This window comes from Tamandua tetradactyla, chromosome 14 (genome assembly GCF_023851605.1).
Source record: "Tamandua tetradactyla isolate mTamTet1 chromosome 14, mTamTet1.pri, whole genome shotgun sequence".
In the NCBI taxonomy this organism is placed as follows: domain Eukaryota; kingdom Metazoa; phylum Chordata; class Mammalia; order Pilosa; family Myrmecophagidae; genus Tamandua; species Tamandua tetradactyla.
In genome coordinates this window covers 65,270,983-65,291,538 of record NC_135340.1, presented here as the reverse complement: position 1 = coordinate 65,291,538, position 20,556 = coordinate 65,270,983, and the positions used below count along the sequence as shown (strand labels likewise).

General features: G+C 37.7%; 1 protein-coding gene across 6 annotated transcripts in view; it reads left to right on the top strand.

Moving 5' to 3' along the window:
- The first annotated feature begins 3,970 nt into the window (after nt 1-3,970).
- Nucleotides 3,971-20,556, top strand: part of TRPM7 (transient receptor potential cation channel subfamily M member 7) — a 258,369-nt gene continuing 241,783 nt past the window's right edge. For all 6 annotated transcript variants that reach the window (XR_013162391.1, XR_013162392.1, XM_077127865.1 and 3 more), the window contains exon 1: nt 3,971-4,077. Coding sequence is in view for 4 of the 6 variants with exons in the window: in XM_077127865.1 (XP_076983980.1) it covers nt 4,075-4,077 (3 nt within the window). In the remaining 2 variants the exon portion in view is untranslated. The remainder of the gene's footprint in view (nt 4,078-20,556) is intronic.

Genomic DNA, 20,556 nt, shown 5'->3' with positions numbered 1-20,556 from the left:
GAAGGTATTCTTCCTCCATGGGTTGGTATCTTTTGGCCCGCCAGCAACCTTTGGGGTTCCTTGGCTTTCTGTCATGTGGTATTGCATATGGTGGCCTCTCTCCTTTCTCTTCTGGGTTCTACTGACTTCTAGTTTCTTCCTTTCCTGTGACTTCTCTTTTGTGGTCAACTTCCTTTTCTTATAAGGACTTCAGCCATGTTGAATTAAGGCCCCACCTCATTCTGTTTGGAAACACCTTAACTAACAATATCTTCAGTTAAAATTATTTATTTTTTGATATATATTCTATATTCTCATACCGTGTAATCATCCAAAGTGTACAATCAAGGTTTCACAATATCAGCATATGATTCTAATAACATCTTTGGTGGTCCTATTTGCAAATGACTTCCCATTTATGGACCAGGGGTTGGCATCTGAACATATTCCCCAATATCCCCCACAGCACCTAGCTAGGTGCTTTAAACAGGGTATATTAGTAAATGTTTGTTGACTCAAATTGTTGTAAGTAATTGGGCAGATTCAGACAGGAGATTGAGTATATGTACAGTGAGAATGGGAAAATAGAGATGCCATTGACCAAAAGAGAAACAGAGTTCCTATTGAAAAGAAGTGAGAAAGAAAGAGTATTTAATAACACCTTTCAGAAATGCCAAGTTTATCAATTTCGTTCATCTCTGAATATTGAATTAGACTGTTCTTGACATTTATTTAGGCACTCAAGGTACATATATTTTATATTTAAATTTTTAAACTTTTTTTAAAATTGTGAAATATAACATGTGCCGAAAAGTGATAAATTTCAAAGCATAGTTTTACAAGTAGTTATAGAGCAAGTTTCAAAGTATGGTGTAAGTTACAATACCACAATTTCATATATTTTCTTTTAGCTGTTTAAATACACTAGAAACTAACAAGAGATATCAATATAATGATTCAGTAGTCACCATCATCTGTTAAATTCTATTTTGCTACAGCTCCTCCCGCTTATTTGATTCTTCTCTCAATCTTCAGGAATATTTGGGCAATGACAGTTCTAAATTCATGTTGAAAAGGGGTGTCAACAATATGGGGTGGGGATGCAAGTAGTTAATGTTCTCAGAGAGAGGTGCCTCTGGGTTTCAGGGCTTATCTGGCATGGGAACAATCTGCAAGTTTTAAATTTCTGAAAAATTAACTTAATGTGTGAAACTTTGAGTCACAGATGGAGCCCTGGGTAATCTGTAGGGTTTTCAGGAATACTGTTGGTTGGAGCTTAATATACTATGGTAATTTGTAATATCCAGCTGAAGCTTTCATAGTAGTAAACCTCCAGAACAGCCTCTCAAGTCTATTTCAAATTTCTTAGCCACTGATACCTTATTTTGTTACACTGGTTTTCCTGCTTTCGGTCAGTAAAGCATTGTCAATCCCCTGATGCCAGGGCCAGGCTCGTCCCTGAGATTCATGTCCCACATTGCCAGGGAGACTTATACCCCTGCATCAGTACATATTTTTTGAATGAATAACATCCTCCAGAAGTGTTTGCTCACTGAAAGTTGGCATATGTGAATTTCAAGGCTATTTGAACATCTGTAAAATGAGGAATTTATTTTTATCATTCAATTGAGGAATAATCCTATTCCTTATTTCCGACTCTAAGCTAAATTCTCCTGTTTATCAAAAAAGACCTGAGACTAAGTGTCAAACATCATTCTTATTTCTTTTCTATATCAACAAAGCAAAGGGTTAATTGTGGGTCCAGAAAGGTCAGAGTCACAAACTGCCCAGGGAAACAAAGCACTCTTAACTTTTTTTGTTTTTAAATCTGTTAAAGATTTGTTTGTTGCCACCCTTTATATTATAAACTAAGGGCAGCAACTGTGTAGGCCTAGCTCACACTAGAAAATAATCAAACATTTATTGAATATTTGCATAAATTAGACAAGATCCCTGCCCCAAGGGGCTGACAATCTAGTTTATAACATTTTTTTCTTAATCCTGGTCTTGCTGGACCTGCCATTTGGGGAAGGAATATGTAATATCTGAATATTGATCAAAGTATGGCTAAAACTTGTTCAGGAAACAATAGTTTTGTTGGGCAGTCAATTGTGAATTGTGGGTCATAAAGTTTAAGAGGTTATAATTATGCTGAGTGAAAGCAGACAAAGAAGAGCCTGTATTTTGTGAATCCACTATATAACACTCTGGAATACTCTCACTAATTTTTAGTGAGAGATCTGTAGTTGTTAGGGGGTGGGGATGGGGAAGGTCAGAATGGAGGGATTACATAATGATCACATTGATAATGGTTCATGTGTTATTTGAGCTTAATTTGGCATTTGAAATGACCATTTTACTTTACAATCATTTACCATGAACAATGTTCCAGTAAGCTTTAAAAGGTATATGGTGCTAATTAATAAAATAATTGAGGGAAATATTTTACTGCTAGCTTGCAAAATTATTATGTGTTTAAAAATAAAATATATGAAAATGAAAATAAAAAAAAGAATGGCGGGATTACAAAAGGCAGGATATGATGGTTATGTTTACTACCTTGATTGTGATGTTGATTTCATGGGTGTACACATATGCCAAAACTTATCGAACGGTACACTTTACATATGTGCAGCTTATAGTATGTTAATTACCCCTCAGTTAAGCTATTTCTTAAAAAATATTTTTATTGACAAATCTTCACACATATACAGTCCATACAAGGTGTACAATCATTGGCTTACAATATCATCACATAGTTGTGTATTCATCACCACAATCATTTTTAGAACATTTACATCACTCCAGAAGAAGAAATAAAAAGAAATGAAAACATGTATACATCCCATATCCCTTACCCCTCCCTCTCACTGACCACTAGTATTTCAATCTACCCAATTAATTTTAACCCTTATCCCCTCTATTATTTATTTTTTATCCATTTATTTTTTACTCATCTGTCCATACCCTGGATAATAGGAGCATCAGAATAAAGTTTTTTTTTTTTTAAAAGAGGTTAGGTCGAGTCAGATGGTAGAGGGTTAGAACGAGAAACATTTGAAGTTTTTGGGAGCAGGTAGGTGATGTGTGAAAAGCAGAGTTTTAGGTGGATTAAATTGTGAATTTCAGAGTGAATAGAAAGGGAAATCGGGAACATTTAGTAAATTATTACTAAACCCAAATCCGTGTGGTAGCAAAAGAAATGGCAAGGCAGAAGTATGTATTAGATGTCGGGAATAACTCAAGTCTTTGGTAAAGGTTTGAAGTGTATGCGTGTCTCTAGGCGCTATCTAATTCCACAGGATTTTCACTGGTAAAACAGGGGAAGCCAGAGGAAAAACATGATTTAGTTTAAGAAGATGATTTCGCACGTTAGACGAGGGGAGTAATATTTAAGACCTCTACCCTTAAAGCACAGAGAAATAGTTGGGAAACGCTGGTCCTGCGTGCAGCATAGACGTTAGTCCCAGTTAGCATGCCGCAACTACTGGCTGCATCCGCGAGGCCGGGAACTTTACCCGTGAACTTTTGCTTCCTCAAGTTGCACTCAGTTTGCAAAGACAGAGCGAAAGAGACAGAGAGAGATGTGCGTGGTAGTTCTGCCTAGACACCCCACGAAGACCTGGGGAATACCCTCCGACCAACTAGGGAAACCCGGGGCGGGAGTTGGGGGGGAGTAGAAGAGGAGGAAGAGTGTGGAGGATTGAGACGCTCGCGCCCGGCGCGTGCGCGCGGCGCGTAGGGAAGCGGCCTCTAAGCGAGGGAGCGCGCGCCCTTCACGTGACCCGGCCTGCGGGCGCCGACGCACACGGCGCGCCCCTCACGTGGTCTCCTTACAGCCCCGTCGCCGGCGGAGGCGGGCGCGGGCGCGTCCCTGTGGCCAGTCACCCGGAGGAGTTGGTCGCACAATTATGAAAGACTCGGCTTCTGCTGCTAGCGCCGGAGCTGAGTTAGTTCTGAGAAGGTTTACCTGGGCCATCCTTGTCCGGCGGCCTCTGCTGCTGCCTCCGGAGACGCTTCCCGATAGATGGCTACAGGCCGCAGAGGAGGAGGAGGTGGAGTTGCTGCCCTTCCGGATACCGCCCCGTGAGGAGAATGGTACTGGACCCAGGCAGGCCCCAACGGGGGAAATGGCTTGGGGGTTGCGGGCATGAAAGGGAGGACCGGGCAGGTAACTATATGTGCGGAGCCGCGTCCGCTGGGTAGAGGATTGCTTTGAGGCTTCCGGAGTTGCCCTGGCCAGACGCGTGTACATTTCGTTCGGGCGTGCGGAGCGCGAAGCAGCCAGGTAGCTAACCTGGCGCGACACCTTGTCGCGGGCTCCAGTGTGGGCCCCTTTGAGGCGGCTGCGGCGCGAGCCGGTGAATACCTGGCTGAGTTGGGCGGCTGTAGTACGCCAGACTCTGTGCTCAGCCACCGAGCACCGCATCTCCCGGGAGCGCGGTCCTCTTGGCGCCAGATGCAGACAGATAAGAGAGCCAAATGCTCTGCTCAAGTTCTGGATTGAAGGAAATGACCGGGAGGGAACAAAAAGGGGGAAGAGGACACGGGCTTGGAGCTGTGCCTTGTGTGCTGCGCAGCGGGTAACTACAGGTGTGTTTTTAAATTGTAGCCAAAGGGGAGGGATTTGACGATATTGACAGTAAGTCTTGTTTGGAAGTTTCTGTAACAAGAATTGAGGATTTTATTGGGACTCTGCTGTATGTACCAAAGCGATGTGTTGAATATTTGTACGTCAAAAACTCTTGCCCTACAGCCTGGTTGGTGGTATTTTAAACCGAAGGTGCTGAGTAGGAGAGGTGACTGCATCGCAGCGTTGGGATAGAGCTTTTGTTAAGACCAGGAACCCTCAGATTTGAATCATTTCTTATAAAGTCATTTAGATCAGGGAGTTCTAGAGCAGAATAGTTATTTTTGGTCTGCACTTGAACTTAATAGGATTTATTCAAACAGCTCTCCCTCTGCAGGAGTCTGGCAGGTTTATTTTTCCCTGGAAGCTAATTCAAGTGGCGTAGAAAACTGAAACCAAGGTCTTACTTAATGCCACGAATGTAGTTATACTTTGAATAAATACTATATGTTCCGCTGTTTTCCATCTTCTTTGGTGATGTAGCACCAGTAAGGGAGTAATTTTACCTTTTTTTAATTTTTAAAAGGAGGGAGATTGTTAAGCCTATCTATCAACCCGAAATTTTTGAGTTTTTCATTTGAATGAAATGTTTAAAGGAAACTAATTTGGGGGAAAAGTTGAAACGAAGTGCCTTTGTGTTTAAAAAAGCAAATCATTAATTCTGATTTATTTAGAGATATTTCTAGTGTTCATTTTTCGGTGGTAAATAATATAGTTTTGAACGTACTTTAATATTTTGAAAAAAATTTGCAAATACGTTTGAAAATAGAAATGCAGATTACTCTTCAAAGCCTTTTCTTCCTAATGTTTTATTAGAGCAACCACACTTCTTTGTTTCTAATGGAAGTCTTTAATTTCTTAGCCTTACCTCAGGTGCCTTTCTCAAACCCAGCCTCTTACCTTAACATTTTGACTAAGTTTCTCCTGATTCTGTTGCCCTTCCGTTTATGTTTTCTTTTTTATAGTAGACGTGCCTCCCTTAAACAATGTTTGTCTACACAAATAATGCAGGTTTCTTGCCATATGTTATGCATTCATTGTTGGACAGATTTTTGAAACTTGTCACTTCTGTAGACATGTTAACTATATAGCTGTTAACAAGCCTGTTGTTTGATTCTTCAGTGAGAAGTTTTTCACTTTAAAAATTGAAATTGTTTCATTTAATTTTTTTACTTCTTGAGTCCTGATTCTCTTGAGTTGTGGTTTTTTTTTCTTCTTCTTTTTCTTTTAATTATTTCTCATTAAGTTACAGTGAAACTTTTGGGTATCCTGAAAACTAGGTCCTCCATTCCATTCAGTAATGATAATTTGTTGAGCTTGCTCAACTTTTAGAAAGATCAACACTGTTCGCCTAGATATGTTGTATTTGCACTATATAGTTATTTCTTTTTGTAAACTATTATTTAATTATTATTTAATTAGTGTTATTTTGATAGTAAAACAAAGCATACTGATGTTTCTGTATTTAAACAAAACTTTAAAACTCATCAGTCAGCTGACCAAAAAACAAGACAAAAAGCAAAATACCAAGAAATATGCATTAAAAAATAAAAGTGGAATAAAATTTTGTAATAATTATTCATGGCTATTGGAAAAACTTGTTTTATTCATTGGTAATCATGTATTTGAAGCACCCTGCTAGGCACTGGAGAGGCAAAGATGTATTATACAAGGCTCCTATTTTCAAAGAGTTCACATTCCAAGTGTTTATAAAAGACACACTTGTCTTTATCCAATGGAAGATGCACCTACTACTTTATAAAACAAAATAGTGTCTCCTGTAGTAAGACGCTATGATACTTAATTGTCTGGAAGGCAGTATAAATGGGCAAAAACCAAAAGGATAATGTGATAGTAATCCATGGAATATTATGGAAGTATTAAATAATTAGGAAGAGAGGGGAGTGTCTGGATAGACTTGTAAGGGAGCTAATAGTATTGTAGTCAATAGGAATTGGAATTAACAGGAACTAGAAGGGGCGTTTGAATTTGTAAACATTGTAGGAGAAGAACATCCGAAACTTGTTCTGGAAACTACTATGCAGGATCCTGAACATAGTTTGGAATGCATGGGATGATGTGGAGTGCTGGTGGGAGTGTTAACAGAGCTAGACAAGGGCCAGATTTCTGGGGGCAGTGTATGCCAAAAAAAAGAATTTGGATTTTATTCTGGAAGTGTTGGGGATCCAGTTAAGGAAACAGTATAGAGAATGCATTGGTGTGTGGTTAAATTGGAAAGAGAGAAGCCACTAATGAGAGCTTTTAAGACTATCACCAAAATGTTGAGGGCCTGAAATAAAGAAGTAGTAGATGAAAAAATGACCAGATTTAGATGTTTAGGAGTTACAATTTTTAGGACTGGGATATATGTGTGGGATAATGTCTCTAATTGTGTGTGTGTGTGTGTGTGTGTGTGTGTGTGTGCGTGCAAATAAAAATGTAGTAGTTGAAGGCAATACTTAAAATGTGTGTGTGTGTGTGTATTTAATGTTTAAATGAAGGTCTTTTGAAGCAAGCACTTGCAGAACCTAAGTTCTACCAATCAGGGTTATTTTGGTCTAATACTCTGATATTCTTTTACATTCCCTCTCTTTTTTTTTCACCTGGGCAGGCACCAGGAATCGAACCCGAGGCTCCAGTATGGCAGGCAAGAATTCTGCCACAGAGCCATTGTGGCCTGCCCTCTGTAGCATTCTGAATGGAAGACTTCAGACATATTCAGAGAGTAGTGAAATGAACTCCGGTATACCCATGGCCAATTTCAACAGTTTCAGACCTGGAACTTTTGTTTCTTTTGTTACCCCTTCCACTCTACCTCAGCTGGATAATTTTAAAGCGAATCTCGGGCACATGCTTTCATCTTTAAATACTTTAGTGTATATATCTCTGAAAAGATAATAACTCTTAACATAACCACAGTATTTTTTTTTCTCTTTCTCTAATTTGAAATTTTTTTTTTTATTAATTAACGGAAAAAAAGAAATTAACCCAACATTTAGAAATCATACCATTCTACATATGCAATCAGTAATTCTTAACATCATCACATAGATGCATGATCATCGTTTCTTAGTACATTTGCATCGGATTAGAAGAACTAGCAACACAACCGAAAAAGATATAGAATGTTAATATAGAGAAAAAAATAAAAGTAATAATAGTAAAACAAAACAAAAACCTATAGCTAAGATGCAGCTTCAGTCAGTGTTTTAACATGATTACTTTACAATTAGGTATTATTATGCTGTCCATTTTTGAGTTTTTGTATCTAGTCCTGTTGCACAGTCTGTATCCCTTCAGCTCCAATTACCCATTATCTTACCCTGTTTCTGACTCCTGCTGGACTCTGTTACCAATGACATATTCCAAGTTTATTCTCGAATGTCGATTCACATCATTGGGACCATACAGTATTTGTCTTTTAGTTTTTGGCTAGACTCACTCAGCATAATGTTCTCTAGGTCCATCCATGTTATTACATGCTTCATAAGTTTATCCTGTCTTAAAGCTGCATAATATTCCGTCGTATGTATATACCACAGTTTGTTTAGCCACTCGTCTGTTGATGGACATTTTGGCTGTTTCCATCTCTTTGCAATTGTAAATAACGCTGCTATAAACATTGGTGTGCAAATGTCTGTTTGAGTTTTTACCCTTAATTCCTTTGAGTAGATTCCCAGCAATGGTATTGCTGGGTCGTATGGCAATTCTATATTCAGCTTTTTGAGGAACCGCCAAACTGCCTTCCACAGTGGTTGCACCATTTCACATTCCTACCAACAGTGGATAAGTGTGCCTCTTTCTCTGCATCCTCTCCAGCACTTGTCATTTTCTGTTTTGTTGATAATGGCCATTCTGGTGGGTGTGAGATGATATCTCGTGGTTTTGATTTGCATTTCTCTAATGGCCAGGGACATTGAGCATCTCTTCATGTGCCTTTTGGCCATTTGTATTTCCTCTTCTGGTAGGTGTCTGTTCAAGTCTTTTTCCCATTTTGTAATTGGGTTGGCTGTCTTTTGTTGAGTTGAACAATCTCTTAATAAATTCTGGATACTAGACCTTTATCTGATATGTCATTTCCAAATATTGTCTCCCATTGTGTAGGCTGTCTTTGTACTTTCTTGATGAAGTTCTTTGATGCACAAAAGTGTTTAATTTTGAGGAGTTCCCATTTATTTATTTCCTTCTTCAGTGCTCTTGCTTTAGGTTTAAGGTCCATAAAACCGCCTCCAATTGTAAGATTCATAAGATATCTCCCAACATTTTTCTCTAACTGTTTTATGGTCTTATACCTAATGTTTAGATCTTTGATCCATTTTGAGTTAACTTTTGTATAGGGTGTGAGATATGGGTCTTCTTTCATTCTTTTGCATATGGATATCCAGTTCTCTAGGCACCATTTATTGAAGAGAGTGTTCTGTCCCAGATGAGTTGGCTTGACTGCCTTATCAAAGATCAAATGTCCATAGATGAGAGGGTCTATATCTGAGCACTCTATTCGATTCCATTGGTCGATATATCTATCTTTATGCCAATACCATGCTGTTTTGACCACTGTGGCTTCATAATATGCCTTAAAGTCAGGCAGCGCGAGACCTCCAGCTTCGTTTTTATTCCTCAAGATATTTTTAGCAATTCGGGGCACACTGCCCTTTCCAGATAAATTTGCTGTTGGTTTTTCTATTTCTGAAAAATAAGTTGTTGGGATTTTGATTGGTATTGCATTGAATCTGTAGATCACTTTAGGTAGGATTGACACCTTAACTATATTTAGTCTCCAATCCATGAATACGGTATGCTCTTCCATCTATTTAGGTCTTCTGTGATTTCTTTTAACAGTTTTTTGTAGTTTTCTTTATATATGTTTTTTGTCTCTTTAGTTAAATTTATTCCTAGGTATTTCATTCTTTTAGTTGCAATTCTAAATGGGATTCGTTTCTTGATTTCCCCCTCAGCTTGTTCATTACTAGTGTATAGAAATGCTACAGATTTTTGAATGTTGATCTTGTAACCTGCTACTTTGCTGTACTCATTTATTAGCTCTAGTAGTTTTGTTGTGGATTTTTCCGGATTTTCGACGTATAGTAGCATATCGTCTGCAAACAGTGATAGTTTTACTTCTTCCTTTCCAATTTTGATGCCTTGTATTTCTTTCTCTTGTCTAATTGCTCTGGCTAGAACCTCCAACACAATGTTGAATAATAGTGGTGATAGTGGACATCCTTGTCTTGTTCTGATCTTAGGGGGAATGTTTTCAATTTTTCCCCATTGAGGATGATATTAGCAGTGGGTTTTTCATATATTCCCTCTATCATTTTAAGGAAGTTCCCTTTTATTCCTATCTTTTGAAGTGTTTTCAACAGGAAAGGATGTTGAATCTTGTCAAATGCCTTCTCTGCATCAATTGAGATGATCATGTGATTTTTCTGCTTTGATTTGTTGATATGGTGTATTACATTAATTGATTTTCTTATGTTGAACCATCCTTGCATACCTGGGATGAATCCTACTTGGTCATGATGTATAATTCTTTTAATGTGTTGTTGGATACGATTTGCTAGAATTTTATTGAGGATTTTTTGCATCTATATTCATTAGAGAGATTGGCCTGTAGTTTTCTTTTTTTGTAATATCTTTGCCTGGTTTTGGTATGAGGGTGATGTTGGCTTCATAGAATGAATTAGGTAGTTTTCCCTCCGCTTCGATTTTTTTGAAGAGTTTGAGGAAAGTTGGTACTAATTCTTTCTGGAATGTTTGATAGAATTCACATGTGAAGCCGTCTGGTCTTGGACTTTTCTTTTAGGAAGCTTTTGAATGACTAATTCAATTTCTTTACTTGTGATTGGTTTGTTGAGGTCATCTATGTCTTCTTGAGTCAAAGTTGGTTGTTCATGTCTTTCCAGGAACCCGTCCATTTCCTCTAAATTGTTGTATTTATTAGCGTAAAGTTGTTCATAGTATCCTGTTATTACCTCCTTTATTTCTGTGAGGTCAGTAGTTATGTCTCCTCTTCCATTTCTGATCTTATTTATTTGCATCCTCTCTCTTCTTCTTTTTGTCAATCTTGCTAAGGGCCCATCAATCTTATTGATGTTCTCATAGAACCAACTTCTGGTCTTACTGATTTTCTCTATTGTTTTCGTGTTTTCAATTTCATTTATTTCTGCTCTAATCTTTGTTGTTTCTTTCCTTTTGCTTGCTTTGGGATTAGTTTGCTGTTCTTTCTCCAGTTCTTCCAAGTGGACAGTTAATTCCTGCATTTTTGCCTTTTCTTCTTTTCTGATATAGGCATTTAGGGCAATAAATTTCCCTCTTAGCACTGCCTTTGCTGCGTCCCATAAGTTTTGATATGTTGTGTTTTCATTTTCATTCGCCTCGACGTATTTGCTAATTTCTCTTGCAATTTCTTCTTTGACCCACTCGTTGTTTAAGAGTGTGTTGTTGAGCCTCCATGTATTTGTGAATTTTCTGGCACTCGGCCTATTATTGATTTCCAACTTCATTCCTTTATGATCCGAGAAAGTGTTGTGTATGATTTCAATCTTTTTAAATTTGTTAAGACTTGCTTTGTGACCCAGCATATGGTCTATCTTTGAGAATGATCCATGAGCACTTGAGAAAAAGGTGTATCCTGCTGTTGTGCGATGTAATGTCCTATAAATGTCTGTTAAGTCTAGCTCATTTATAGTAATATTCAGATTCTCTATTTCTTTATTGATCCTCTGTCTAGATGTTCTGTCCATTGACGAGAGTGGTGAATTGAAGTCTCCAACTATTATGGTATATGAGTCTATTTCCCTTTTCAGTGTTTGCAGTGTATTCCTCACATATTTTGGGGCATTCTGGTTCGGTGCATAAATACTTATGATTGTTATGTCTTCTTGTTTAATTGTTCCTTTTATTAGTGGATAGTGTCCTTCTTTGTCTCTTTTAACTGTTTTACATTTGAAGTCTAATTTGTTGGATATTAGTATAGCCACTCCTGGTCTTTTCTGGTTGTTATTTGCATGAAATATATTTTCCCAACCTTTCACTTTCAACCTGTGTTTATCTTTGGGTCTAAGATGTGTTTCCTGTAGACAGCATATAGAAGGATCCTGTTTTTTAATCCATTCTGCCAGTCTGTGTCTTTTGATTGGGGAATTCAGTCTATGAACATTTAGTGTTATTACTGTTTGGATAATATTTTCCTCTACCATTTTGCCTTTTGTATTATATATATCATATCTGATTTTCCTTCTTTCTACACTCTTTTCCATATCTCTCTCTTCTGTCTTTTTGTATCTGACTCTAGTGCTCCCTTTAGTATTTCTTGCAGAGCTGGTCTCTTGGTCACAAATTCTCTCAGTGACTTTTTGTCTGAGAATGTTTTAATTTCTCCCTCATTTTTGAAGGACAATTTTGCTGGATATAGGAGTCTTGGTTGGCAGTTCTTCTCTTTTAGTAATTTAAATATATCATCCCACTGTCTTCTAGCTTCCATGGTTCTGCTGAGAAATCTACACATAGTCTTATTGGGTTTCCCTTGTATGTGATGGATTGCTTTTCTCTTGCTTCTTTCAAGATCCTCTCTTTCTCTTTGACCTCTGACATTCTAACTAGTAAGTGTCTTGGAGAACGCCTATTTGGGTCTAATCTCTTTGGGGTGCGCTGCACTTCTTGGATCTGTAATTTTAGGTCTTTCATAAGAGTTGGGAAATTTTCAGTGATAATTTCTTCCATTAGTTTTTCTCCTCGTTTTCCCTTCTCTTCTCCTTCTGGGACACCCACAACATGTATATTTGTGCGGTTCATATTGTCCTTGAGTTCCCTGATACCCTGTTCAAATTTTTCCATTCTTTTCCGGATAGTTTCTGTTTCTTTTTGGAATTTAGATGTTCCATCCTCCATATCACTAATTCTATCTTCTGTCTCTTTAAATCTATCATTGTAGGTATCCATTGTTTTTTCCATCTTTTCTACTTGATCCTTCACTTCCATAAGTTCTGTGATTTGTTTTTTCAGTTTTTCTATTTCTTTTTGTTCAGCCCATGTCTTCTTCATGTCCTCCCTCAATTTATCGATTTCGTTTTTGAAGTGGTTTTCCATTTCTGTTTGTATATTCAGCATTAGTTGTCTCAGCTCCTGTATCTCATTTGAACTATTGGTTTGTTCCTTTGACTGGGCCATATTCTCAATCTTCTGAGCGTGGACTGTTATCTTCTGCTGGCGTCTGGGCATTTAGTCAGATTTCCCTGGGTGTCGGACCCAACAGGTTGTAAGATTTTTCTGTGAAATCTCTGGGTTCTGTTTTTCTTATCCTGCCCAGTAGGTGGCACTCGTGGCACACGTTTTTCTCACGTGTTTGGAAGGGATCCCCTTGGTCACCGTTCTCCGCGGCCTAGGGATTTCCGATCCAATTCTCTCAGTTGGTCCGTTGGGCCGCGCGTGGTGGGAGCGTCAGCCGCCGCGGCTTGAGGGGACCCTGTGGCTCCTATTATTAATGCCCCTATTGGTGTTTGGTTGGACCCAGTCCCTGCCACTGTCGGAAATTCCCTCCTCTCCCTATAGGGGTGCCGGTCGCCGGCCGCCGGGGCCTGGGAAACTCGCCACCGGACCAGAAAGCCGCCCGCGGGGGAGGGGCACTGGTTGCTGGCCACCGCGGCTTGGGTAGCCCTCTGATCCAAGACTCGTAGCCGGTCCAGGAAGCCGCCCGCAAAAGAGCGGCGCCGGCCGCCGTGGGTTGCGAAACTTGCCTCTCTGAGACTCTCAGCCGGCCTGGGAAGGAGGGAGGGCGGTGCTCTGGCTGCCAGCTGCTGCTGCTCGGGGAATCGTGCGCCGCTCGGGGATCTCACCGCAGCAGAGTCTCGCAGTCAGTCTAACCAGTCCAGACTGGGGTACGCTGTGTGTCCATTCCCTGCCGTGGCCCCGGGAGCTGTTCTGCACTTTTTCTGTTCACCTAGTAGTTGCTCTGGAGGAGGAACTAAGACGCGCGTATCTTACTAAGCCGCCGTCTTACCACAGTATTTTTAGCTCACTGAGAAAGTTAATAATTCCTTAATGTCTTTATTAAATAGCATCCAATGTAGCATTTAGTTGAAAGGTCTTTCAGCCTCTTAGACACATCTTTTTTTCCTATGTCTTGTCATTTATTGTTTATTTGTTGAAAAATCAGGTCATTTGCCCTGTAGAATATCTTACGGTTTGGGTTTTGTTGAGCAAAATGTAGCATGTAATATGTTTTGTTGAGCATCATGTTACAGATTCTCTTCTGAATTTCCTATGAACTGGTAGTTAATCCTAAAGACTTGAACAGATGGTAGTTTGATATTTTGGCAAGAATACTTCATAGGAGGTGCTCTGTGTACTTTCCACTGCATTATATTAAAATGCATATGCTGTTAGCTTGTTTTTGTGTGTATGATATGTATGATACTAAGATTGACTGGTGGGGTCATGTTGTCAGTCACACTCAGTTGTGAAGTTCCCTTTTAGCCGTTCACCTAGTAGTTTAGTAGAAGCCGTTGATTATTATTGCCATTACTTCATTATTTCATTTGGGGTTTCTCTTTCCTTCCCATTTTTTTCTTTTTTTTAAGTCTAAGAAGTTTCCTTTTTTAAATTACTGAATAATATCATGGCTTTTGTTTTGAAACTTTTTTTTTCTTTTTAAATGTTTTCTAGTCTTTTAAAACTTCTATTGTTGTAACATTTATAAAACACAGTTTCCCATTGTAACCAATTTCATGTGTGCAGTTCAGTGATGTTACATTTCTAATATTGCGGTATTATCACCACTGTCCATTACCAAAACTTTTAATCACCACAAACAGAAACAATACACGTTAAGCAGTAACTCCCTATCTGCCCAGCCCTGCTAACCTGTACCTACTTTTTGTCTTTTTGAATTTCTTGATTCTGGATGTTTCATATGAGTGAAATCATACAATGTTTTGTCCTTTTGGGTCTGACTTCTTTTCTTCAACATGATGGCTTCAGGGTTCATCCATACTGTAGTATGTATCAGAACTTCATTGCATTTTTTAAATTTGTTTGACTTTTTTATTGTATGGTATAACATATATACAAAGCAAAGAAATAAAAAAACCAATAGTTTTCAAAGCACTCATCAAAAAGTTACAGGACAGATCCCAGTTTGTCATGGACTATCATACAGTCCTCTCAGATTTTTCCTTCTGGCTGCTCCAGAATATAGGAGGCTAGAAGGCTTAAATATTTTTTATCACCACAATCAACTTTTTTCTCTTTTTTTGTGAAAAAGAACATATATACAAAAAAAGCAGTAAATTTCAAAACACAGTACCATAATTAGTTGTAGAACATATTTCAGAGTTTGATGTGGGTTTCAATTCCACAATTTTAGGTTTTTATTTCTAGCTGCTGTACTGGAGACAAAAATCAATATCAGTTTAATGATTCAGCAATTATATTCATTGTTACATCCTTTCTTCTCTGTATAACTCCACCATCACCTTTGATCCTTCTATCCCCCTCTTTAGGGGTGTTTGGGCTATGGTCATTCTAACTTTTTCATGTTGAAAGGGTTTGTCACCAATATGGGGTAGAGAGATGGAACTAACTGATGTAAAGACTGGGCCCTCTAGGTTTCAGGTGTTGTCTGCTACAGGGACCTATTCGTAGGTTGTAGGTTTCTGGAAAGTTGCACTAGTACATGGAACCCTTGTGCAATCTTATATATTGCGCTAGGTAGAACTTCATTATATTTTATGGCTGAATGTATATAGTACATTTTGTTTATCTGTTCATCTTTTGATAGACAGTTGGGTTTCTTTTACCGTTCAGCTATTATGAATAATGCTGCTATGAACATTAGTATACAAATATCTTTCAGTCCATGTTTTAAATTTTTTTAAGCCCTCATTTGGAGAACCCTTCAGAATATGAATAAATTTCTAAAGTCTTTTTTGAAGCACTGTTCCTTAAATGCCTGTTTTAAGTTTAGTATGTAGAGGCAAAAATCAAAGTGGTTGAGAGGAGTTTATAAGTGTCAGGTTCATTTGGCCATTTATGGGGATTTGAATTGGGTCATTATGTGAATTGATGTAAAAAGAACTTTATCTGTGTCACTTCTAGAAGGCATTCTGCAGTTGTTAGATAGTTTGAATATGAGTGAAATGTTGACTTGGAGAATTGGGTCTTTTCTAGTAAATTTTATAGAAAAGATTGGGTCTAGTTTGGATCTTGTACTTTTAGATATTTTGTTGACACTTTGGTTCAGTTTTTCTTGTGTTTAGAAAATTATTCTGGATCTTTTAAACCTGGTTTGGGGGAGTATTAGAGGTTTTAGAACCCTGTTATGGAAACCTTGGTATGTGGAGATAAGCAGTTCTTTGAATTTAATTGCCTTGGCTCATGACTTAAGCTTCTTTATCCAGTCATAATCTTTTATGAGCATCATCGTTATCTTCTCTGCCTGTAAAAGACAGATGATAGTCTTTCCTCTACTTGTCCTTAAGAGTAATACTAGGATTAGAGTCTGTGACACACTATTTGTCCTTCCTAGCATTATGTAAATGTGAAATTTAACCGATTTAGTTCCTTACTCTCTTCTGACAGTTTGGTGGTGTATTGGAAATAATGGAAACTTACACAAGAAGCAGACTGTAACTATGAGGAGAAGACCCGAGAAACATTAACAAGAAAGGTAGGGCTGTACCAGTGGTCTTCGTAATCTTTAAGGAATATTATTTGCAGTATTTGTTACCCAGAAGTTTCTCTTGACTAAGACAAAAAGTGTGTAATAGACTCTAGGTAAATTTTCACAATATTAGCTAACATATTTTTAGCATTTAGCTATAGCCGTTGTTCTAAGTACTTAACATATATCAAATTTTATTCCTCAAGAAAACCCTATGAAGCATCCACTGTTGTTAGCTCCATTATTTACATAAGGAACAGAGAAGCAGAATAACACTCCCAAGGTTATGAGGCTAATAAGTGGGGGAGTAGGTGTTCACAAGCCAAATTATAGAAACTTGGAAAAGGATCTTGATATTTAGGGGCATATATATTTATGAAACCTCAGATGACATGTAATTATTCTAAGTAAAAAAGTTAATATCATTTAGAGAAATATGTTTTACCTTTTTGAAAAAAATTTACTGTATTATATTTTCTTTTATGTGGTATAAAACCTAGTAGACTTCTTTGACACATTGGAAATCCAGAATTTACTAAAATAATTTATAAAACAAAAAGATAAAAGACACTCATTTTTTTTTTTGCCTCCATAATATAGGTTCTAATCTAACTTTAACAAAATATCTGCTAAAATGCACCAACTATAGAATTTTTTTATGGCTAAATATCTGTGTAGTACTAATAGGACATGTTATTCACAACCAGTTGTATATGTTTAATTTTGACAAAATACAGAGACTTTATAGTCTGAGATAACCCTTAGTAGGCTGGAAGCATTAAATTAAATAGATTTCTGTAATGGTAGAATTCTTCATTCTGAAATTTAATATATGGGTATTTGCTGCTATCCTCTATCCCCATTTAAACCTAGTTTAATTTTTCCATGGTGCAGATAACTTACTTCTTTTCCTATGCTAATGTATTTATTGTGAATTTTATAGTATTCTTAAATGTCCAGGTATAATTTATCGACTCAGCATTAGAACCTAAAAAGGTTTTTTTTCCCCTGCCGATATATTTTTCAACTTTATAATTTATCTTCCCAGAAAGATAAGATTTGATCCCTTTCCATTCTCCTAATAGTTTTTCATGTTAAAATGAATTATTCTAGGTAAGACATTCTATAAAATACCTGAGGAAGAAGTTACTGTTTGGGATTATTTGAGGTTGCCACTTTTTAGACTCAGTGTGCCTAATGTTTAGTTATTTAATCTCTGGCACCCCAAGATATCTCATGGTGGCAACTGCTCACAGTTCTGTTAGACATCCTCTATCTCACGAATATAGGCAATATTTGGCAGAGATGGTAGCATTTTCCCGGAGGTCAGCAGGAAGGCAAATGGATGGAAAAAATATTGAAACTATCTTTATAATCATGGTCATGGTCTTAATTTGATTCAATTTAATTTTTTAATAATATAAAACTTTCCCACCAAAGCTGACATCCCTGTTAGCCGTTGCACAGAGGCTTATCAATAGTGTGTTTAAAAAAATACATTTGCCTTTCAAGAGTGTGTATCTGAATTATGAATAATATCGTAATTATTAGTTTTGTAGTTAGTCAGTTAAGAGCAAGAGTGAAGCTCTAAAGTAGGGCCTGTAAGAGTGTCTGAAGGTCAAATGAATTGGACTCTGATTAGGGAGGTCAGAGAGTGCCAGAAACCAACAGCCTGTTTTAACATTGCTTTGGACTAGCCTTAATTTTGTCTGTGTCTTTGTGCCATCTGTGGCAGGCATGTTGATTCATGTACAAATTTATCACATAACTGGAAACTTCTAATTCTGTAGTATTTAATTTTTAAAAAAATATTCATTTTATTAGTAGGAAAATCCCTATTTAATTTTATTGCCTTTTCTTTTAAGTATGGGCCACATTTTCTTCTTTGTTCTTATGCCTAGTAATTTTGGATTATATTTGGACATTGTGAATGATACCTTGCAGAGACTCTTGGTCCTGTTAGGTACTCTTCAGAGTATTGCTTTTTTTTTTTTTTAAGAGTCAGTTGACTAAACTCAAATTCCAAATTCTCTCTGTTCTGGAAATTTCTAGTAGAAATTTCTGTTCAGTTTTTATCCTTAGCTGAGCTGATTGGAGATTTCTTAGTATGTATATAGTTTGTGGGTCAGCCAGAAATCTGATCAAAGTTAATAGACAGAATTTATGGCTCCTTTTCTGTGACTGTCTACTCTATTAGAATTTCACTATTATTTTCCTTTTGCTCTGGTAGCCTTGACTTTAATATTCTGGTTCTTTAAGCCAGTATGACAGTGAAATTCCTACTAGAGTTTTAGCTGTTTTCTTGGCATTGATTTGAGCCTGTCTAGAGGCAATAAGGAAAAAGGGAAACTAAACCATGGGTCTTCATTTATTCCAAGTGAACACCCTCATCAGTTTTTGACTGTTTTTGCTTGTTCTTCAGTACCTTCAGGTAGTTTTTCATATTTTGTACAGCATTTACAGTTTATAGTTACCTCTGAGAGGTTTCATTTTTTAAAAATATTTTTATTGACAAATCTTCACTCACAGTCCATACGTGGTATACAATCAGTGGCTCACAATATCATCACACAGTTGTGTATTCATTACCCTGATCATTTTTTAGAACATTTACATCACTCCAGCAAAATAAATAAAAAGGAAAAACTCATACATCTCATACCCCTTAGCCCTCCCTCTCATTGACCATTAGTATTTCAGTCTACCCAATTTATTTTACCCCTTATCCCCCCTGTTGTTTATTTATTTATTCTCCATGTTTTTTTACTCATCTGTCCATACCCTGGGGAAAAGGAGCATCAGACTCAAGATTTTCACAATCACACCATCATGTTGTGAAGTTGTATCTTCATACATTGTCTTCAAGAATCAAGTTTGGGACTTGAACACAACTCAATAGTTTCAGATACTTCTGTCCAGCCACTTCAATACACCATAAACTGTAAAGGGATATCTATATAATGCATAAGAACAACCTCCAGGATAACCTCTTGACTCTGTTTGAAATCTCTCAGCCACTGAAACTTTTTTTGTCTTATCTCTTTCTTCCCCCCTTTGGTCAAGAAGATTTTTCAATCCCACGATGCCGGGTCCTCACAAATACTGGCAGTTCTGTCCCACGTTGCCAGGGAGATTTATACCCTTGGGATTCATGTCCCATGTAAAAGGGGAGGACAGTGAGTTGTGAGTTCACCTACTGAGTTGGCTTAGGCAGAGAGGCCACATCTGAACAACAAGAGGTTCTCTGAGGGTGACTCTTAGGCATAATTGTAAGTAGGCTTAGCCTATCCTTTGCAGGAATAAGTTCGTAAGGGCAAACCCCAAGATTGAAGGCTCAACCTATTGATTTGGTTGTCCCTGTTGTTTGTGAGAGTATCAGAAATTCTCCAAATGGAGAAGTTGAATATTTCATTTCCTCCTTTCTTCCCAGTCCCCCAATGGGGACTTTGCAAATACTTCTTTATTCACTGCCCAGATTGCTCTGGGATATATCAGGCCATCACACTAACCTGGACAGACCAACAAGATCTCAGGCCCTATTCAAGACTCCATGTACTTATGGTGTTCAACTAAACTGACTGTAGAAGTTAAATTAAGTAATATGTTAACCAAAAATATAAATTTTGTACCAGATAAACATCTCTTCCTTTGGTCTCATACAGAAGTTGAAGTTTTAAAATATGGATGATATCATCCTTGACCCTGTATTCTGATCTACCTTAGTCCTATCCACATGAGTTCCTTCCTATCTCTATTCGAAGTCTGATCACTTTTTAAACATTTTAAACAGTTTGAAGCTGCTACTCCATAGTTGGGAGCCCTTTCTCATTTTAAATCTATAATTTTTTTTTAGTGAGTGAGTCAGGGAAGTAGGGGTTTAGTTACCAACTTAATATATAGTCAGAGTCATTAGTTTCAGAGTTATGTACTCCTGTGGTACCTGCTGCCTCTGCCACCTCTCACCCTATAGTTATAGCCTCTTGGGAATTTCCTGTGACTAATAGTGGAAGAGAAAAAAGTATGGGCCTGGATAATGGTTAGTTTGCATGGTATGCTGGTATTAGTTGGAAGTGGATGAATGCTGTACTGTAATTCAGAGGTAGTCTTGACAGTGGTGGAGAGAAACCAAACCAATCCTGGCTCTTTAGATTATACGGAAGGAGAGATGAGTTGAGGTATGTTTCCATACTGACTTATAACAGCTAGTCAGGGACTTAAAACCAACAAGATTGGAAAATTAGTGGTGAAAAGCTCTGGGAAAGAGTTGTGGAATAGACATTGTAAGAGT